The sequence below is a fragment of the Macaca fascicularis genome, chromosome 1, assembly GCF_037993035.2.
Source record: "Macaca fascicularis isolate 582-1 chromosome 1, T2T-MFA8v1.1".
Lineage (NCBI taxonomy): Eukaryota > Metazoa > Chordata > Mammalia > Primates > Cercopithecidae > Macaca > Macaca fascicularis.
The window spans coordinates 65,427,764-65,451,286 of NC_088375.1; the positions used below are offsets into that span (position 1 = coordinate 65,427,764).

The 23,523-nt window shown below is 39.4% G+C and overlaps 1 protein-coding gene across 3 annotated transcripts in view; it reads left to right on the plus strand.

Annotated features, from left to right (window-relative positions):
• The window catches only part of CR1 (complement C3b/C4b receptor 1 (Knops blood group)), a 133,167-nt gene that overhangs the window by 105,712 nt on the left and 3,932 nt on the right, over positions 1-23,523 (plus strand). For 2 of the 3 annotated variants that reach the window (XM_065532037.2, XM_065532049.2), the window contains 7 exons: positions 1,147-1,374; positions 2,663-2,839; positions 4,805-4,990; positions 6,886-6,909; positions 7,914-7,989; positions 15,371-15,475; positions 17,786-17,868. In XM_065532037.2, the coding sequence (XP_065388109.1) occupies positions 1,147-1,374; positions 2,663-2,839; positions 4,805-4,990; positions 6,886-6,909; positions 7,914-7,989; positions 15,371-15,475; positions 17,786-17,828 (839 nt within the window). In that variant the 3' untranslated portion in view covers positions 17,829-17,868. The remainder of the gene's footprint in view (positions 1-1,146; positions 1,375-2,662; positions 2,840-4,804; positions 4,991-6,885; positions 6,910-7,913; positions 7,990-15,370; positions 15,476-17,785; positions 17,869-23,523) is intronic. The other variant, XM_065532042.2, reaches the window with a different exon arrangement.

Genomic DNA, 23,523 nt, shown 5'->3' on the forward strand with positions numbered 1-23,523 from the left:
TAAATTAGTATGGTGGAAGGAGCTGGGATGATGAATCAGTGTCTGAAATGATGATTAGTGCCCTAAGTTTCCAAACCATCCGCTTAAATAAAATATGCTGAAGTTCAGAAAAAATTCAGAAACTCTTAGATAAAAGTACATGTTTGACATACCAAGGCATTACTGATTGATTCTATTCTGTCTACTAAAGCAAGGCAAGAATTTTTTAAAACTTTTTTTCCTGATTATTGGAAAATGTTTATTTTAATTTGTATTGTGTTAAAATAACTTATAGAAATCAATTCGGATACCTTATGGTGAGTATTATGGTGAAGAACATTTAATACCTGAGGAAACTCAAGTATTCAACAAACTCAACCTTACAGAGACACATAAAGCTGAAAATAAATATATAAATAAACTTAGGAAAACACAAACAGGTAAAATTCAAGCATGAGAAGTCAATCATTGTTTGATGTACTAAGTCTTTTTTATACACATAATTCTGATAAACTTGGGCATCTCTTCCTAAATTCATATCAAATTAGAAGCATCAAGTGCTTTTAGGGAAGGAACTGTTCTAAGCAGACTAAAAGGAGGAAGAAATGATGGTTAATAAATTGGAAGAAAGAAAAAAGGGCTCTTTGGCACCATTTAATCTGAGTCAAAAGAGCCTTACTGGTGTCTGATGACGCCACTGGAAATTTGGTGTTGGTCCTGATGATAATGGTCTTGAATCACCAAGAAACATTTACATTGCTAAAGATGATAGTTCATGATTATTAAAGTTCATAGATTTCCTTGGAACTTATGGTCTCTGATGACCAAAACTTTGTCTGTCTTGAACCTCATTGTCAACCCAGGCATCTTACTATGCCTGAGTTAAAGTGGGCAACCAAATGGGTCCTTTTTAAAAAATTAAAACAATTACTTTTCAAATTCATAACGAACATAGGTACCCGGGTGGCCCAGGAACACTTTGGGCTTTTGCAATAAACTGTAATTTAGGCCTCACTTCAGTTAGTTGCCTCTCAACAAAAGCCTTACAGATTTAAATTCCGTCCGCCTTAGTTATATTCTTTCTAAACGCACAGTCACAGGTCACTATTATTTCAGTCATCTTAAGTGAAACTCTAATAGAACTTAAAGCTCTTGTTTTCTTTCTAGAAATCTTTTGCCCAAATCCTCCAGCTATCCTTAATGGGAGACACACAGGAGCTCCCCTTGGAGATATTCCCTATGGAAAAGAAGTATCTTACACATGCGACCCCCACCCAGACAGAGGGATGACCTTCAACCTCATTGGGGAGAGCACCATCCGCTGCACAAGTGACCTTCAAGGGAATGGGGTTTGGAGCAGCCCCGCCCCTCGCTGTGAACTTTCTGTTCCTGCTGGTTAGTACCTGCTTCCACATATCCTAAATGGGTTCAGAATATCGAGGTGAGAACCTCCATATTTCTATACTGGCAGTCATTTTTGCTTGTGAAAATGGCTTTGCTATGAATGTCAGAGACAGAACTACCTCCCAAGTGAATGACAAATGGGTTCTAGTAGGCACACTGTGTCTCAGTTGTTGGTATTCTGATGGTCCTTCCTATGGGGTGAGGAGTGTGGGATGGTAAGGAGAGAAGTGGGTGGACAGTGAAGAGAATTGGTGAGGTCCAAATTTTGTAGAGAATATTTTCAAAGTACTGAAAACAAATGCTAAAGAAAATACTCTTTTATTCTACGTCTACTACTATGAGTTGTCTTTATCCTGGATAGATGGATGTGCTGCACAAAAAGTATACGATGACGACATAATTTACTTCAGAACTGATAGTGCTATAAAAGTAATTTAAGAAACTCAGATGTAGGGATTTATACTTTTTATGTTGTTTCCAAGGGTTTGTTCAAGCCACTGACTATGTTTATTTGGTCCTTCACCTCAATATTAATAAAGGGAACTCAGGAGGCCCTGGAGAAGCAGAGTTTAAAATTGTACTCTTAGCCTAATGGGTGCAACAAACCAACATGGCACATGTATACCAATGTATCAAACCTGCACATTGTGCACATGTACCCTAGAACTTAAAGTATATATATATATATACACACACACACACACACACACACACATATATATAAAAAGAGAGATTGTACTCTCTTTAAATATATACATATATAAAGAGAGTGTGGTATTATATATATACATACATACATATATATATATATATATATATATATATATATAGAGAGAGAGAGAGAGAGAGAGAGAGAGAGAGAGAGAGAGAGAGAGATTGTACTTTTAGCCTCCATAGCTCATTCCTTTGATATATTAGTCTGGCTTTAAATGACAGTACCTGACAACTGTAGGCACATGTGTGGCTATGACTGCCCATACCAGCTCCATCTTCCAGTAAGGACAGAACAGCACTGAACTGCTAGCTTGTCGATCCCTGTGGTACTTCCCCATCTGACCCAGTTTGAAGTTAGAGACTGTAAAGGATAGTGTTTAAATGTCAAGAAGTCTAGGTTTAGAGAACCTGTCTTTCACTGATCAAATAGGAGTGGCTTATGACCTGGCTGGCTCAGGTCTTCATGAACCTCTAATAGCCAGAGATATTGGATATGTTCATGTGTTCATATGCCTATGTTTAACTGAGTGTCTTTTCTTGTGTTTGTGTGGGAACTTGTTCTTAGCCTGCCCACATCCACCCAAGATCCAGAACGGGCATTACATTGGAGGACACGTATCTCTTTATCTTCCTGGGATGACAATCAGCTACATTTGTGACCCCGGCTACCTGTTAGTGGGAAAGGGCATCATTTTCTGTACAGACCAGGGAATCTGGAGCCAATTGGATCATTATTGCAAAGGTGACTTATTTCTTGGTATTTCTTATTCTTGCTGGGTTGTATGGAACATTGATACATGAGGCTTATAAGGCTGAGAGACCACTGAAATGAGCATAATGAAAGGGATAATATTTTGTCCTCTTGGCAGCTGCTTTCTTTTCATTTACATAAAATTTATTTCATCTTACTAACTGTCCTCTTTGCATAGTCGATAGCAGTGCTTCTCCATCCAGAGCATTAACACAATCAGCTGGGAACCTTGTTAAAAAGTTTCCCAAACTCCATTCCATGGCCTCTGATTCTGTTTTGAAGTGGGGTCAAAAGTCTGTTTTTAACAAACTCATCAGAATGCTCTGATGCAGGAAGACCACAGTCCACATTACAAGAAATACCACTTTGCCTTCTTGTTTCTATCAAGGAAAAAATATATTGTAGGCTAATTTTGAGAATATTACAACTGACAAGAAGTCTGTGCTTGAAGATGAAGGACGTGCTGATGGCTGGGCAGAAAAAGAAAGTAAAGCTAAGGATGAGTTAAACAAAATAAAGTAGCCTGTGTGCAGTGGCTCACGCCTGTAATCCCAGCACTTTGGGAGGCTGAGGCGGGAGGATCATGAGGTCAAGAGATCGAGACCATCCTGGCCAACATGGTGAAACCCCATTTCTACTAAAAATACAAAAATTAGCTGTGTGTGGTGGCACATGCCTATAGTCCCAGTTACTCAGGAGGCTGAGGCAGGAGAATCACTTGAACCCAGAGGTGGAGGTTGTAGTGAGCTGAGATCGTGCCACTGTACTCCAGCCTGGCAACAGAACAAGACTCCGTCTCAAAAAAAAAAAAAAAAAAAAAATGAAATAAAGTAAATTAATCAGAAGGATGTATTTTAAATTTAGGCCTGGCACAGTGGCTCAGGCCTGTAATCCCAGCACTTTGGGAGACCAAGGCAGGCAGACCACCTCAGGTCAGGAGTTTCAGACCAGCCTAGCCAACATGGTGAAACCCCGTCTCTACCAAAAATGCAAAAATTAATCAGGCATGGTGGCACATGCCTGTCATCCCACGTACTCGGGAGGCTGAAGCAGGATAATTGCTTGAACCCAGGAGGTGGAGGTTGCTGTGAGCCCAGATTGCACCACTGCGTTCCTGCCTGGGTGACAGAGTGAGACTCAAAAAAAAAAAAAAGAAAAAAAAGAAAGAAAAAAAGAAAGAAAGAAAGATGAATTTTAAATTCAGAATCATGATTTACGAACTTCTTTGTTCTATGTGCAGAAATGGGCCAAAAGTATGCATTTAATAAAGAGCAGAGTGCCAGTATTTGTTGTGAAGCCTGAGAGAATTAACATGGTACTCTTGTTTCCTTACAGCATGACCCAAGTGGCTCCAGGGCTAGATCACCGTTAGCCTAATTCCTAATCTTTCTACAGCTTTCCAGTTGCAGAGCTGTTAATCAAAAGTGAATGCAGAGTACATTCCATATTCTATTACTTTACATTAAGAAATGGGAGTCAAAACATGTTAAATTATAAGGCTTTTGGAGGAGGAAGATTAGTAACATGTTTAAAAACATGCTTTTTCTTAGCTAAGGGCAAAATAGGTTTTGCAGTCATAGATCCGTCTATTCTGCAGTTAAAACCAACAATCGGCCAGGCGCGGTGGCTCACGTCTGTAATCCCAGCACTTTGGGAGGCTGAGGCAGGCGGATCACGAGGTCAGGAGATCGAGACCATCCTGGCTAACACAGTGAAACCCTGTATCTACTAAAAATACAAAAAATTAGCCGGGCATGGTGGTGGGCGCCTGTGCTCCCAGCTACTCAGAAGGCTGAGGCAGGAGAATGGCGTGAACCCGGGAGGCAGAGCTTGCAGTGAGCCGAGATCGTGCCACTACACTCCAGCCTGGGTGAGAGCAAGACTCCGTCTCAAAAAAAAAAAAAAAAAACCAACAACAATAAAATATCAATTTCCTTTTGATTTATCTAATTTCAGAGGTAAATTGTAGCTTCCCACAGTTTATGAATGGAATCTCAAAGGAGTTAGAAATGAAAAAAGTGTATCACTATGGAGATTATGTGACTTTGGAGTGTGAAGATGGGTATGCGCTGGAAGGCAGTCCCTGGAGCCAGTGCCAGGCGGATGACAGATGGGACCCTCCTCTGGCCATATGTACCTCTCGTAAGTGCAAGTACAAGGAATGTGGGACCTTCCCGTTCATGGTTATTGCTCATTCATTCATCCATATTGGCATCAAGTGTGGTGTGATGTTTATGGCATATGCTACCAGCTATGGAGTACAATATGAGCGTCCACCTCTTCCAAAAATCCCAAAATGAAAGTAAGGCCAGACTTTCTCTTCTCACACCTCTCACTCCAGCTCTGCACCTTTTTTGTCTATGTCACGTGGTTGCATGAGCCACACAGTAATGATTTATTTACAGCCTACAAGCCTTAAAAGAAATGTTTTCAGCATGAGTTAGGGAGCACCTTCCAAGCTGCAGAGAGCAGCCGGCCTGTCTCCCTCACCACTGTAGGCTACAGGATTTTAAGCTAGCACAGCTAGCACACATCATGTATCATTGAACTGTGTAGAAGAGTGGCCCTCTGCTGGCAACTGAAAGGTACTGCAAGATAGAAAATTCTACCCACATCGTGGAGCAGATGAGCAAAATTAATAATGAACAGCCTTTCTTAATCCAAGTTAGCGTTACACTTTCCCCTCTCCCCATCTCTTATGACTTTTCTAATACATGGTTCTACACCAAGATTGTTCAAGATCCAGTTTTACAAATAATCCTGTAAATATGCTAATATGACTCACGGATAATATTTCTAAATTATCAGCTTGACACCCCCTTAATATCAAATTATATTCGCTTTTTTGGCAAAAATCTCACTGGACAACTTACTAAATGGCTTTAGAGTATTCTGAAGATCTGGCTGGGACTGACAGAAAACTCAGATAGTTGGGGAACCAACTGTATCAAATATTAGAACAAAATATAAAGCAACAATACAAAAGTCACTTTGCACCAGCACAAGAAGAGACATACACATAAGTGGAATGAAATTGATATTAATAAAATAAAGGGGCCGGGTATGGTGGCTCATGTCTGCAATCCCAGCACTTTGGGAGGCCAAGGCGGATGGATCACCTGAGGTCAGGAGTTCAAGACCAGCCTGGCCAACATGGTGAAACCCCATCTCTACTAAAAAATAAAAAAATTAGCCGGTCATGGTGGCAGATGCCTGTAATCCCAGCTACTCAGGAGGCTGAGTCAGGAGAATCGCTTGAACACAGTAGGTGGAGGTTACAGTGAGCTGAGATTGCTCCACTGCACTCTGGTCTAGGCAACAAGAGCAAAACATTCTTTAAAAATTGTCCATTAAATTAACAATAAAAAGGTTGCTAGGTGAACACCCAATGAAAAGCAAGGATGTGATGAAACTGATATTGTTGTGTGTTGAAGGTACTATTGTAAATTTGCAAAAACTCTTACGAAAAACAATTATGCAATGTATGTGAAAAATAATACAACTATTCCTGCCAGTTAGCCCTCCTAGAAATCTAATCTAAGGAAAAATATAAAATATTAAAATATTTTATTAAGCATTTTATTAAGGGTCTCATGAGACAGAAACCTAGAAACAACTTAAATGCAGAATAGAAGCCATTGAATGCACTATGATGCATCTACTAGATTATATTAGTTAGCCTTTGTTGTAACTTATATTTCTAGTGTATAATTAGGTGAAAACACACACACGAGAAAATGTGCCAGAACAGAATGTATCAAAACATTTTTTGGGTACTAGGATTGAAGTGATTTTTTCTTTAGCTCTGTATTATAAATTTTCTTCTGTAATTGTATTAATATTAATTTTTAAAAGTCTTCTCTGAGTGCAGAAGGTAAAATGAGAGTATGTGAATGAAACCAATGGCTTTTTGCATTAGAAAAAATATTAGACTGAGTCCTGGAGAAAAATTAGAATGACTTGTCACTGGCTGAGAGGTCCTGCTCAATCACATTGCATGCTAGAGTGACTTTTTGTGACTTTTGTCTTCCTTTTAGGTACACGTGATGCTCTAATAGTTGGTAAGTTTCATGAAAGGTTTGCTGAGGAATTCTGGCATCTTTAACAGTAAGTACCTACCTATAATAAATGAAATGCAAAAAGAGAGATCAAAATATCTTGAGTTGTAAAGAGATCAAAATATCTTGAGTTGTAAGTTCAACTAGAAAGAAAATAATGATAAGTTAGGCCACGAGATGGTGAAACTGGCATTGTCATATGCATACTAAACAACCTTCATCAAAGGCTCTTTACTGTCTTTGAACCATTACAAATGAATAATCATTCATCAGTGTCAAAAATTCTTTATTTGAATGTGCTGGGAGAATGCAACTTCCTTCAGTTGTAACCTGAAGTATGCTTCCAGATGGTGATCCTGCTCATTTGCACAAATAGAAAGCCACAAGACCAGTCTTCTGAGCCCATATCTTTGGTCTGCCTAAATAAGAATCATTTTGTAATAGAGTCTGCTTCCAACAGAATACTGTGGCATATTATTCCTACAACTCTTTTTACACATCTGGACACTGAGACACAGAGAGTTTATGTAACTTGCCGAAGACCACAGAATGGGGTAGCCTGGGTCTACCTACCTGTGGAGACTGTGCATTTTAACAGTCAATAAATGGACAAAAGACCTACATATATAATTCAACAAGAGAGAAAATTCCAGTATTGTCACAATGAAATGCCTGTGTGTTAAGCCTTAGGCAAGACACACGGGCAGGGCCATGGAGAGCTGGTGGCCAGCTGCCCCATCGCAGTTCTCACTTACTTTTGGAAAAGCTGATGTTGGACTAAAGGTTACAAAACAGCTCAGATCACACCTTAACTATAATAACCCTGTGGGAGTAAGACTAATACTATAGAAACCCAGAGTAAAGCAGAATGTATAGTTACATCTAAAAAAAAAAAAAAAAAAAAAAAAAAGCATTGGCAATCTGTAGTGGGACTGGATACTAAGACAGAATTTAAAACCTATGAGTTATATTTTCCATGCATGTAACTACCTTGTTTTACTGCCTAGGCACTTTATCTGGTATGATCTTCATTATTTTATTCATCATTTTCCTGTCTTGGATAATTCTAAAGTACAGAAAAGGGTAAGTATAGCCATATTATCCCAAGAAATGTAAACTGTACTTACCCCTGCTTGGAAGTCAAAAGAAAGTAAAAGACAAACAAACCCATTGCTACATAAACAGATGTGGTAATTCTTATAAAGAAGATCCTTGACACACAGTATAGACAAAGAGGTATTCGCACTAAAGGAAGTATATAGGATACTAAGAACAATTAAAAAAAAAAAACCGCACTTGGGCCAGGTGTGGTGGCTCATGCCTGTAATTTCAGCACTTTGGGAGGCCAAGGTGGGCAGATCACTAGAGGCCAGGAGTTCGAGACCAGCTTGGGCAATATGGCAAAACCCTACACTAAACACAAAAAAATTACCTGGGAGAAGTGGGACATATCCCTGTAATCCCAGCTACTCAGGAGGTTGAAGCACAAGAATTGCTTGAACCCGGGAGGCAGAGGTTGTAACGAGCCAAGACTGTGCCGTTGCATTCCAGCCTGGGTAACAGAGCGAGACTACATCTCAAAACACACACACACACAAACACACACACACACACAGAGACACACACACACAGCATTTTAAGAAGGAATTGAGTTTTACAGAAAGAGAAAGTAGGCAGATGGAGTTTTTAAAAAGTTGTTCATGAGGCTATGATATCCTAGTTTTGCTAAGACATTGCAGACACCTCCCTCTAAGCCCAGGTCCTATCATAGCACTAGAAGTTAGATTGGGTCACTTATGGCACACATATCATATGGCACACATATCATATGGCACACATAGCCTGCCAGTGGGGAAGAATTGAGACTTTCCATTGAGTATTTCAATATATAAACAAATATTTTGTAAACACCATTAACTTTTTTTTTTTTTAAGACAGAGTCTTGGTCTGTCACCCAGGCTGGAGTGCAATAGCATGATCTTAGCTCACTGCAACCTCCACCAACCGGATTCAAGCGATTCTCATGCCTCAGCCTCCTGAGTAGCTGAGACTACAGGCATATGCCACTACACCAGGCTAATTTTTGTAGTTTTAGTAGAGAAAGGGTTTTGCCATCTTGGCCAGGCTGGTCTCGAACTCCTGACCTCAAGTGATCCACCTGCCTCAGCCTCCCAAAGTGCTGGGATTACAGGTGTGAGCTACTGGACCCAGCCATCATTAATTTTTTAAACTTGAAAGAAAAAAAAACTTGCAAAGACTAAGATCTGAATAAAGAAACATCTTTGACAGGGAAAAGAACCTACACAGCTTTTGAACTGGTTGATTAAATTATAACAACATCAGTGAAGCCAGAATCAATAATATCAATGTTATATAGTTGATGAGCAAATTGTATACCCATAGAAAAACTGAATTTGTAACTTTTAAGTGAACAGTTTTCTATAGCAAATATTCTAAACAAATGCAGTTCCCTACAACAAGCTTTACAGAAATCGAAGTTTTGATATGTCACAAAGCTGCCAATATACTTTTTAAAAAGTAGTTTGTCATAGTAGATCTTGCTGTCAACAACCTGGTCAGGAACTCAATTTTGTGGGAAAATACTGAATGAGTAGAGATTTAAATTTAAATTTTTATCCTTCCTGACTAATGTTCTCTATATTTTACGGCTTGACATATATTCTTTGCTCTTCTCCATTACAAAAAGGAAAAGTAAGTAGCTGGGCACTTTATCTTAACAAAGTACTTGTGTCAATACATTTTTCCTCTTAAAGTTTCTCATTAAGTACCATATATTAGTGAGTTAATTTTTTTAAAAAAATTACTAAATCTGAATTAAAGAAGTTGGGGCTTCTAATTTCCTGTATCTATACCAGTCTCTGGTTGAAACCACACAGGGTAAATGATTATCTCTTCCTCTTGAAAATATTCAAGATACTTCAATATCTTGAAGATATTTGACTATCTCCACCTTTCTAACTATGTCATTCTTCATTCCTTATGGCCCATTCCTTGTTAATCAACTAAAGGGTCAGATTCCCAAGCCTAACTACTGATTTGTTTCACCCACATATTTTAAGATCATTTCCTCATATTAATCATCTTCAGGCATAAACATGACTCAATAACCATTTCATAAAATTATTTCTTTTGAAATGATTATCTTGTATAGCCTAAGCAACCTCAGAGCATATACCATTTCTTCACGTTTTCCATCTCGTAAAACCTGCCTCCTATTTTTTCCATATTCTTTTAAAGTGTAATGTCCATGGCACAACCATTCTCTCTGACCAGTGGCTACCAGAAATGTGGCAGAAAGAAAAATCATGATCCTTCTTAGACTTAAAGGTCAGGGAGGTAAACCTCCTAAACATCTATGTAACCCACACTAAAACCTATTATATATGTGTAATCCAGGAAAATTTTTAAACATTTTCTAAGCTTTTACTTTCGGCCTGTTTCACTTCTTGGGACTGTAACTGCCTGAAGGGTTCTTCCTGTCTGTCATACAGACAAAACCAGTTCCCTGAGATCCTGGTATATTGCAGTAAAGAAAGTTGAATTAACACAAGGCCAGTCATGTGGAAGAACTGGAGTTATCACTCAACTCAGTCTCCCCAAGAACACAGGGGCTACGGTTTTTATAGATCGTTTGGTAGGAAGGGAGCTAGGGAATGGGTACTGCTGATTGGTGGGGGATGGGGGTGTGGGAAATGGTCCTCATGTGCTGTATCCACCTCTGGTTGGGGGCCACAGGACCAGTTGAGTCATGAGTCACAGGTCCAGGTAGAGTCAGTCAGTTGCCAAATGCAAAAACCTGAAAAACATCTCAGAAGACCAATCTTACATTCTATAATAGTGATGTTATCTATAGGAACAATTAGGGAAGTCACAAATCTCTGAGCAGTAATGGATTATAAAAACCATGCCTATATTTTAGCAGAGTTCAGGTTCTTCTCATAATCCTAAACTCTTGGCCTTTCATTAGCTTTCAGGTCCTGAGCAAGGAGGGAGCTAGTCTTAGGAAGAGACTGTTATTATCCTTGCTCCAAAGTTAAATTATAAACTAAATTCCTTTCATGGTTAGCTTGGCCTACACCCAGGAATGAGCAAAGCCAGCCCACCTGTAAGGCTAGAAGCAAGATGAAGTCAGCCGTGTTAGATTTCTTTCACGCTCATAATCTTTGCAAAGGTGGTTTCAGGATAGTGAGTGCATTTCTCTAACAAAACACCATTGATTTTCTTGTTAGAAATAACACATAGCTAAAATTGGGAAAAAGAAGTAATAAACTTAAATAATCAGAAGGCAGAGGTCCCTTCTCTTGGAAGGAGTTGGGCTGATTAATCATGCAGTCATACTTCCTTGAGTGGGTGTGGCCAATAGCTAAGTCGTTGTGGCTACGTGAGGAGGGCTGATTATTCCTTATCTGGAGCTCAAGCTTTCCTCACAGAAACACAAGGGCATAAAGGTCCTCATGGCAAAGAAGAAGGAAACCATGTGGGAAATGCATAATATGAGTGGAGAGTATCGTAGTGGTCCTCAAGTCAGAAGAGCTGTTTATCCTGGAGCTGAAAAAGACTGACGGAGATAGAATAGTGTAGAATAGAACAAGATGGCCTGCTTTATGGGAGAGCCACTATCACACCACGCCTGGAGAGATTCAGGTTGACGTCTATCTTAAACACTGGAGACAATTCAGAAGCTGCATGAGCAGTCTAAAGACTTAGCAAGAAACTAAAATGAGACTGGGCGTGGTGGCTCAGGCCTGTAATCCCTGCACTTTGGGAGGCTGAGGCAGGTGGATCACCTGAGGTCAGGAGTTTGAGATCAGCCTGGCCAAGATGGCAAAACCCTTTCTGTACTAAAAATACAAAAATTAGCCTGATGTAGTGGTACATGCCTGTAGTCTCAGCTACTCAGGAGGCTGAGGCAGGAGAATCGCTTGAACCCAGGTGCTGGAGGTTGCAGTGAGCTAAGATCGTGCCACTGTACCCCAGCCTGGGCAACAAAGGCAAAACTCCATCTGAGAAAAAAAAAAAGAAAAACAAACAAACAAAAAAAAAACAAGAAAAGAAACTAAAATGAGACAGAAATAGAAGGAATACACACACAGAAATGATCTCACCTTCTTTAAAATGCTCCTCAAGGAGGCCTACTTTAACTATCCTAGTAAAGATGACATGATCCCACCCCCACATTCCCAATCTCTCTTATCTTGCTTTATTTTTTTATAGATTTATCCTCTTTTATTATAGTTAATTAAATAATTACATCCCATGTTTATTCTCTCTCTCCCTCAATGAAGTCGAGAATTTTTGTCCTATCTTCGCCAATGGATACATAACAAATCTAAACTGTCCCTGGAACAAAAAGAGTCTCAATAAATATTTATCAAATGAATGAGTGAGCTAAACACCACTAAGAGTGTTACCACGAGGGGAAATTTCTGCCCTAATTCTCTACCAAGTTAAATGGTGCATCTTTAACTTGTCCTAAACTTACTCCAGGTTTCAAGGCTGCCCCTTGTTCTAATATACCAACTGTCTCAGTCTGTTGGTATATATAGTTGGACAGCTATACCAAAAACTTCTATAGACTGGGTGGATTCAATAAGCATTTAAGCTGAGTGCAGTGGTACCCACCTATAGTCCCAGCTACTTGGGAGGCTGAGGCAGGAGTGCTGCTTGAGCCCACTTGCCATTGAGCAATATGGCAAGACCCTGTTCCTAAAAATCATTATTTCATTTCTAAAAACCAAGCATTTATTTTTCATAGTTCTGGTAGGTAGAGAGTCCAAGATCAAGGCAACTGCACATTCAGTGTCTGGTGAGGCTCGCTTTCTAGTTAAAAGACTTCAATCCTCACATCAGGGAAAAGGAGTGAAGGAGCTCTCCTGGTCTCTTTTCTAAAGGCACTAGTCCCATTCACAAGGGCTCTGCTCTCAGGATCTAATTACTTCTCAAAGGTCCTACCTTTGAGATCCTGTAGTAATTGGATCCTATAAATTTTCAGCATATAAATTTGGAAGGATACATTCAGTCCATTGTACCAACACTGAATTTAGTAAGCACATCTGCTTAAACGATATCACTACTTGTTGATTTCGTGTGCCTTCTCAATCCTCAGCTTTCTCTGATTAAGAATACCTGATTACTCTGCCCATTTCCTCTGCGCCCTCCACCTTGGCCTTTCCACTCTCTATTACCACTATCTCTTGACTTCTTGGTCTCCACTATACTCCTCACCATCCCTGCTCCCTGGACTGTGAGGCCCTGTGAGCAGGGACCACCTATATCCACCCAAAACAATTTTTTTAATGATTTTTTAATCTCTACTTGTACAGCAGTCAAGATTAATAAGAGTAGCAACGGTTAATGTATTTACAAAAACAGTTAACATGTTTATTTATAGATTTATTTACCATTTATTATCTTCTTTGGTCCTCAAAACAACTCTGTGAGGTACGTAGGCCCAATCGTATTGTTATCCCAAAGCATAAACACTTTAGGTTCAAAGAAATTCAGTGGCTTGTTTAAAAGCAGTAGGAAGTTGTTAGGAATTAGGCCTTTAGTCTGGATTATTTAATTCGAAATCTTTGTGCTAGTGTTTTGACAACGTTAGTTTCCATTTCTGAATCTGACTCTATATTACTGAAATTCAGTATCCAGAACTGTATATAGTACAAACCTAAAGTATTTTCCTTTTTTCTTTCAATATTCTTTTTCTCCCTATATTTTACTGAATTTGTTTTAGCTACTCTGGTATATTGAACCAGTATCTTTCTAGAGAGCAGTATGCAATCTCTCCTTTTTGTTACTCTATATTCTGAGTTATATGGCTATGAAACATTAAGGTATTTCTTTAAGGGCATCTTTCCGTATTGAGATTTCCTGGCCTTTCACATAGACTTGGCAAGTTCTTCCGGTGATTTAATCTTACTGCCTTGATATTTCACTAGTTAAAAATATGCTGCCTGCACATATTGATATTTCATTGTGTATTTACAACAATAATTTGTGATAATGTCAAATAAGATAGGTCATGCATTGATCACTGAGGAATCATACTGGGTAGACTTCTTCATTCAGAGCCCATTATTGCCTCTTGTTACTGCCTCGTACCCACTCCCATTTCTACACAAAACAGCCTTGTCCGCAGTCAAAATTTCAAAGTTCCCATTGTTATGATGCTTAGAGTGATAAACTACTTAAGGCCATCCTCTGTTAAGGCTCCCTGAATTTTCCTCTATTCACATTAACCACCAGTAACTAATCAGATAACTCTTCATTCAACATATACTCACCAAGATCATATTCTCCAAAACCCCACGTGCCACTCATCACCCAAGACCACTTTCAGAACATTACTCATCTTGCCACTTAATCACCACTCGTTGGAAGGTCACACCACCTGGCTACATACCCCTCCACTCTTCCTCACCCGTGGATCTCAAGTGTGCCTTCCCTATCCTATGAAAACTCTGTCCCCTGAAGCAGTCTGCCTCTTTTTCTCAAATGACGCTGTCATTCTAATTTCCATAAGAGGGTAAAGAGTAACTGAGTGATGAGGAAATAGTAGTATGTGTTGAAGTGAGTTAACTCTTCAAGCTTCCATTCTTAAATCCCTAATACCAATGCATACATAACATTTCCAGGTACTGGTACTGTTTCATCATTTCACTGATAAAAGATGAAGTGTTTATTAACCCCCAAAGAGGCAGGGTACCATACCAAGTGAGGACGAGGGATTTGCAACTGCTAAGGCCTGTGTTCAGTCACTTACGCTCTATGAGACCCTGAGCAAGATACTTATCCTCAGTAAATTTCATTGTCCTTGCCTGTGAAATGGAGATAATAATAGTTCCTACCTTATTTAACATAGTGCCTCACTTATGATGCATGTCAGAAAATGTTAGCTATTATTTACACATGATCGTTATTACTGATATTCAAAAGTGAGTAAATATTACTTTTTACTGTCAGTTCTTAAATACCTTCATGACAGCTACTGTTGCTCCCCTAACTGTGGGTATTGCTTGTACAGAAAACAGAACATATATCTTCACTATAGGAGAAAAAGGAAGCCTCGGGTAACATTGCAGTGCAAAGTCATTCATGTTGTGCAGCTTATGTGTCAAAATCTTGATGTAAAACCCTATTTACTAATCAAAATTATGTCAGAAATAGTGAAATGCGTTAAGGCATGGACATCTGCCTATAAACAATTTAGAGTATTCTGACATAAAATATAGGATGATTTTAGTATTATTTTCTAATCTAAGTTTTTGCTTAGTATTAAAAGATGAGATTTGGTTATGATTTTCCTTTCAGACATCTTGCGAAGACATCAGGAACTTAAGGCAAATGATACCTTAAATTTCCAAATGCAAATTACTAATTTCTTTCAAAACAGATACTTAAACGATTAAGACAGTTTTTCTATTTTTTTTACTCTGCCAATTAGCAATAATGCACATGAAAAACCTAAAGAAGTGGCTATCCATATACATTCTCCAGGAGGCAGCAGCATCCATCCCCAAACTCTGCAAACAAATGAAGAAAATAGCAGGTACCTATATACATACTGAATTCAAAATGTTTTCAACAACTCAAATATCAAAAATGGAAACAAGACTTGAACATGATATTGTACTAGGAAAGTTATTGATACCAAAGAAGTTAGAAAGTACTTCAGGAGCTGGAAACTTCTTTATTTTTTTATAGGATGATTATTGTCATTTCCACTGATTTGGGGTGATCACTCTAAGTCAGTGCAGTGACAGTCACTACTCTTTCAAAGCATTCCTGTAATTTCCTGGATTTATGCTATGAAACTTTGAGAAGTAGTATGCTTTTCTTTTTCTTGTGGAACCCAAGCATTTGCTGCTTGTTTGTACCTCCAAGTCTTCCAGCTTCCCTTAAATGCACAGAGTCACTTTAATGTCCTCTGGAGACTTTCACTTTACCTCCCCAGCCTCCAACCCCCTTGATTTCTGACTTCCACTGAATTCTCTACTTCATTTGGCCTCTTTGACTGCCCCTTCTTTTGGTCCTCACTCCCTTGGGCTTATTAAATGCCTAACCTTTCATTCTACCTATTCAAAGCAGGCTTACTGCAAGCTGTTGTGTAGTACATATTGCTGAAGATTTGGGGTGAAAAGAGAAATTATACCATAATCGAAAGTGGTATACATCAATATTAGAAATCACTGAACTAAAAAATAACTAGCACACCAGGGACCTGAAAACTACCACCTGTGAGCCGAATCCAGCTGGCCACTTATTTTTGTAAATAAAGTTTTCCTGGGGCACAGCCACATGCATTCGTTTGTCTACTGTCTCTGGCTCCCTTTTATACTACAACAGCAGAGCTGAGTAGTTGCCACAGAGACCCCAAAAGCCAAAAGTATTTACTATCTGGCCCTTTAGTGGAAGACTTTGCTAACCCCTGAACTATATCATACTATGAGAAATTTCTCACTGGCTAGTTCCCCTTTTAACCTGGGCTTTCCATCCTCTTCCCAGGCCTCTCCCTCTCAGTGGATGCTCCCCTCTTTTGTTCAAATCTTTACTGCATTCTCGAGGTATGCAGTAAATACAGGCATTTAGACTCTCGGGCTTCTTGCAAATACAAAACTCCATTTTTCTTTAACATCCAGAGCCAAATAAATGGCTATGCCCAAGAATCCTAAAATGTCCTACCCATAGGTGTTCGGGGCATTTTCAGGAACAAGATCATCATATGCCCTAGAACAGAATTAGGCCAGTCCTGTAGAAAGCAGAAGCAAAAGCACCACAGTCATTACTAAATTTCCTTTCTTTATGTCCCACCTCTTTCTCATATACATGCGCATTAATCTAAACCTGGCATGTTATACCTACACACATCAGAAATCCTAAATTCAACAGATGACAGTGGAAGGGGCCACAAGAAAAGGAAAGGAAGTGGAAAAAGGTATTTTATAGTTAACCAATATAAGTAGAAGCAATTCAAACTTTTCTAAACAAAAAATTACAGATTATGTCCTATTTTCTCCTATAATAGAAATGAATTTGCAATGCCCCATTTATTATCTGTCTTCCTAGTCGCTTTGCTTCTAGCTTACCTGTCATTACTGTTTATGAAAACAAATAAAATATGCAATGCTTTTTTGAAATTCAGGATTGGTATTTTACTTTTTGAAGCTTTAACGTCCGTCCTGATTCTTCTCAGATGGGCATTTGTATACGCTGGGGGATACATGGTTAATGCTAATGTACCAATGGGATATAAAAATCATAAGATGAAAATGGCATGGTTTCCTAGAGAATATATTTTTCTAGTGTTACTCCAATTGTTCAAATAAAAATTGTATTATTTCAACATTAACACAAACACATTTATAAGGGAGCAAAAGACAAATAAATAATGCAGGAAGTTTAAGATAAAATAAGATAGAAAATATTGTGTTTTCAGGGATGCCTTAACCTATATCTCCAAAGTTCTTGGGTGAGGCATTCATTTTCCTTTACTCTCAGAGTGCTGTGGGGGAAAAGTCAGGCAGAACTGATTCAGAGCCAGCTGCGTGGCCACCCATTTACAAACAGACAAAATAACAGCAGACTGTGAGAACAACAACCATTTTTACAAGAGTCCATTTTAAAAATATTCCACAATGATAAATTGTTTGATTTAGCCTCATTCCTGTCAGATTACCTGCCTAAAACACTTTTCCACCTTTCTTTCTATCTAAATTCCCTGAACCCAGCTCAGAATTCAATCAACCAAGATGCTCTCCCAAATAACTCTAGTCCAAAATGGTGTCTCTCTTTGAAACTCACGTTTCCTGACTACACCGTTTAAAAAATAAATCACCTTATTTTGTTTTTCGGTTCCAAGATGGCCGAATAGAAACAGCTCCCGTCTACAGCTCCCAGTGTGAGTGACGCAGAAGACGGGTGATTTCTGCATTTCCAACTGAGGTACCGGGTTCATCTCACGGGGCCTTGTCGGACAGTGGGTGCAGGACAGTGGGTGCAGCCCATCAAGCATGAGCCGAAGCAGTGCGAGGCATCGTCTCACCCGGGAAGCACAAGGGGTCAGGGAATTCCCTTTCCTAGCCAAGGGAAGCTGTGACAGATTGCACCCGGAAAATTGGGTCACTCCCACCCGAATACTGTGCTTTTCCAATGATCTTAGCAAACGGCACACCAGGAGATTATATCCCGTGCCTGGCTCGGAGGGTCCTACGCCCACGGAGTCTTGCTCATTGTTAGAACGGCAGTCTGAGATCAAACTGCAAGGTGGCAGCAAGGCTGGGGGAGGGGCACCCACCATTGCTGAGGCTTGAGTAGGTAAACAAAGTGCCTGGAAGCTCGAACTGGGTGGAGCCCACTGCAGCTAAAGGAGGCCCACCTGCCTGTGTAGACTCCACCTCTGGGGACAGGGCATAACCAAACAAAAGGCAGGAGAAACCTCTGCAGATTTAAATGTCCCTGTCTGACAGCTTTGAAGAGAGTAGTGGCTCTCCCAGCATGGAGTTTGAGATCTGAGAATGGACAGACTGCCTCCTCAAGTGGGTCCCTGACCCCCGAGTAGCCTAACTGGGAGGCAACCCTAAGTAGGGGCAGACTGACACCTCCCACAGGTGGGTACCCCTCTGAGATGAAGCTTCCAGAGGAATGATAGGGCAGCAGCATTTGCTGTTCAGCAATATTTGCTGTTCTGCAGCCTCCACTGCTGATACCCAGGCAAACAGGGTCTGGAGTGGACCTCCAGCAAACTCCAACAGACTTGCAGCTGAGGGTCCTGACTGTTAGAAGGAAAACTAATAAACAGAAAGGACAACCACACCAAAACTCCATCTGTACGTCACCATCATCGAAGACCAAAGGTACATAAAACCAGAAAGATGGGGGAAAAACAGAGCAGAAAAGCTGAAAATTCTAAAAATCAGAGCACCTCTCCCCCTCCAAAGGAACACAACTCCTCACCAGCAATGGAACAAAGGTGGATGGAGAATGACTTTGACAAGTTGAGAGAAGAAGGCTTCAGACAATCAAACTTCTCAGAGCTAAAGGAGGAAGTTCGAACCCATCACAAAGAAACTAAAAACCTTGAAAAAAGATTAGACAAATGGCTAACTAGAATAACCAGTATAGAGAAGTCCTTAAATGACCTGATGGAGCTGAAAACCATGGCATGAGAACTACGTGACGAATGCACAAGCTTCAGTAGCTGATTTGATCAACTGGAAGAAAGGGTATCAGTGAGTGACAATCAAATGAATGAAATGAAGTGAGAAGAGAAGTTTAGAGAAAAAAGAGTAAAGATAAATGAACAAAGCCTCCAAGAAATATGGGACTATGTGAAAAGAACAAATCTCATCTGATTGGTGTACCTGAAAGTGACTGGCAGAATGGAACCAAGTTGGAAAACACTCTGCAGGGTATTACTCAGGAGAACTTCCCCAACCTAGCAAGGTAGGCCAACATTGAAATTCAGGAAATACAGAGAATGCCACAAAGATACTCCTCTAGAAGAGAAACTCCAAGACACATAATTGTTAGATTCACCGAAGTTGAAATAAAGGAAAAAATGTTAAGGGCAGTCAGAGAGAAAGGTCAGGTTACCCACAAAAGGAAGCCCATCAGACTAACAGCAGATCTCTCGGCAGAAACTCTACAAGCCAGAAGAGAGTGAGGGCCAATATTCAACATTCTTAAAGAAAAGAATTTTCGACCCAGAATTTCATATCCAGCCAAACTAAGCTTCACAAGTGAAGGAGAAATAAAATCCTTTACAGACAAGAAAATGCTGAGAGATTTTGTCACCACCAGGCCTGCCCTACAAGAGCTCCTGAAGGCAGCACTAAACATAGAAAGGAACAACCGGTACCAGGCACTGCAAAAACATGCCAAATTGTAAAGACCTTTGATGCTAGGAAGAAACTGCATCAACTAACGAGCAAAATAACCAGCTGATATCATAATGACAGGATCAAATTCACAGATAACAGTATTAACCATAAATGTAAATGTGCTAAATGCCCCAAATAAAAGACACAGACTGGCAAATTGGATAAAGAGTCAAGAGCCATCGGTGTGCTGTATTCAGGAGACCCATCTCATGTGCAGAGACACACATAGGCTCAAAATAAAGGGATGGAGGAAGATCTACCAGGCAAATGGAACACAAAAAAGGGCAGGGGTTGCAATTCTAGTATCTGATAAAACAGACTTTAAACCATCAAAGATCAAAAGAGACAAAGAAGGCTATTACATAATGGTAAAGGGATCAATTCAACAGGAAGAGCTAACTATCCTAAATATATATGCACCCAATACAGGAGCACCCAGATTCATAAAGCAAGTCCTTAGAGACCTACAAAGAGACTTAGACCCCCAAACAATAATAATGGCAGACTTTAACACCCCACTGTCAGCATTAGACAGATCAACGAGACAGATAGTTAACAAGGATATCCAGGAATTGAACTCAGTTCTGCACCAAGTGGATCTAATAGACTTCTACAGAATTCTCCACCCCAAATCAACAGATTATACATTCTTCTCAGCACCACATCACACTAATTCCAAAGCTGACCACATAGTTGGAAGTAAAGCACTCCTCAGCAAATGTAAAAAACAGAAATTATAACAAACTGTCTCTCAGACCGCAGTGCAATCAAACTAGAACTCAGGATTAAGAAACTCACTCAAAACTGCTCAACTACATGGAAACTGAATAACCTGCTCCTGAATGACTACTGGGTACACAACGAAATGAAGGCAGAAATAAAGATATTCTTTGAAACCAATGAGAACAAAGACACAACATGCCAGAATCTCTGGGACACATTTAAAGCAGTGTGTAGAGGGAAATTTATAGCACTAAATGCCCACAAGGGAAAGCAGGAAAGGTCTAAAATCAACACCGTAATATCACAATTAAAAGAACAAGAGAAGCAAGAGCAAATACATTTAAAAGCTAGCAGATGGCAAGAAATAACTAAAATCAGAGCAGAACTGAAGGAGATAAAGACACAAAAACCCTTCAAAAAATCAATGAATCCAGGAGCTGGTTTTTTGAAAAGATCAACAAAATTGATAGACCGCTAGCAAGACTAATAAAGAAGAAAAGAGAGAAGAATCAAACAGACGCAATAAAAAATGATAAAGGGGATATCACCACTGACACAATACAAACTACCATCAGAGAATACTATAAACACTTCTAGGCAAATAAACTAGAAAATCTAGAAGAAATGGATAAATTTCTGGACACATACACCCTCCCAAGACTAAACCAGAAGAAGTTGAATAATAGACCAATAATAGGCTCTGAAATTGAGGCAATAATTAATAGCCTACCAACCAAAAAAAGTCCAGGACCAGACGGATTCACAGTCGAATGCTACCAGAGGTACAAGGAGGAGCTGGTACTATTCCTTCTGAAATTGTTCCAATCAATAGAAAAAGAGGGAATACTCCCTAACTCATTTTGAGCCCAGCATCATGCTGATACCAAAGCCTGGCAGAGACACAACAAAAAAAGAGAATTTTAGACCAATGTCCCTGATGATCATCAATGCAAAAAATCCTTAATAAAATACTTGCAAACCAAATCCAGCAGCACATCAAAAAGCTCATCCACCATGATCAAGTGGGCTTCATCCCTGGGATGCAAGGCTGGTTCAACATATGCAAATCAATAAACGTAATCCAGCATATAAACAGAACCAAAGACAAAAACCACATGATTATTTCAATAGATGCAGAAAAGGCCTTTGACAAAATTCAACAGCCCTTCATGCTAAAAACTCTCAATAAATTAGGTGTTGATGGGACGAATCTTAAAATAATAAGAGCTATTTATGACAAACCCACAGCCAATATCATACTGAATGGGCAAAAACTGGAAGCATTCCCTTTGAAAACTGGCACAAGACAGGGATGCCCTCTCTCATCACTCCTATTCAACATAGTGTTGGAAGTTCTGTCCAGGGCAATCAGGCAGGAGAAAGAAACAAAGGGTATTCAATTAGGAAAAGAGGAAGTCAAATTGTCCCTGTTTGCAGATGACATGATTGTATATTTAGAAAACCCCATTGTCTCAGCCCAAAATCTCCTTAAGCTGATAAGCAACTTCAGCAAAGTCTCAGGATACAAAATCAAAGTGCAAAAATCACAAGCATTCTTATACAACAATAACAGACAAACAGAGATCCAAATCATGAGTGAACTCCCATTCACAATTGCTTCAAAGAGAATAAAATACCTAGAAATCCAACTTACAAGGGATGTGAAGGACCTCTTCAAGGAGAACTACAAACCACTGCTCAACAAAATAAAAGAGGACACAAACAAATGGAAGAAAATTCCATGCTCATGGATAGGAAGAATCAATATCGTGAAAATGACCATACTGCCCAAGGTAATTTATAGATTCATTGCCATCCCCATCAAGCTACCAATGACTTTCTTCACAGAACTGGAAAAAACTACTTGAAAGTTCATACAGAAGCAAAAAAGAGCCTGCATTGCCAAGTAAATCCTAAGCCAAAAGAACAAAAAGTGGAGGCATCACACTACCTGACTTCAAACAATATTAAAAGGCTACAGTAACCAAAACAGCATGGTACTGGTACCAAAACAGAGATGTAGACCAATGGAACAGAACAGAGCCCTCAGAAATAGTACCACACATCTACAACCATCTGATCTTTGACAAACCTGACAAAAACAAGCAATGGGGAAAGGATTCCCCATTTAATAAATTGTGCTGTGAAAACTGGCTGGCCATATGTAGAAAGCTGAAACTGGATCCCTTCCTTACACCTTGTACAAAAATTAATTCAAGATGGATTAAAGACTTAAATGTTAGACCTAAAACCATAAAAACCCTAGAAGAAAACTTAGGCAATACCATTCAGGACATAGGCATGGGCAAGAACTTCATGTCTAAAACACCAAAAGCAATGGCAACAAAAGCCAAAATTGACAAATAGGATCTAATTAAACTAAAGAGTTTCTGCACAGCGAAAGAAGCTACAATCAGAGTGTACAGGCAACCTACAGAATGGGAGAAAAATTTTGCAATCTACTCAACTGATAAAGGGCCAATATCCAGAATCTACAAATAACTCAAACAAATTTATAAGGAAAAAAACAACCCATCAAAAAGTGAGCAAAGGATAAGAACAGATATTTCTCAAAAGAAGACATTTATGCAGCCAACAGACACATGAAAAAGTGCTCATCATCACTGGTCATCAGAGAAATGCAAATCAAAATCACAATGAGAAACCATCTCACACCAGTTAGAATCGCTATCATTAAAAAGTCAGGAAACAACAGTTGCTGGAGAGGATGTGGAGAAATAGGAACACTTTTACACTGTTGGTGGGACTGTAAATTAGTTCAACCATTGTGGAAGATAGTGTGGCCTCTAGATCCTCAAGGATCTAGAACTAGAAATACCATTTGACCCAGCCATCCCATTACTGGGTATATACCCAAAGGATTATAAATCAGGCTGCTATAAAGACACATGCACACGAATGTTTATTGTGACACTATTCACAATAGCAAAGACTTGGAACCAACCCAAATGTCCATCAATGATAGACTGGATTA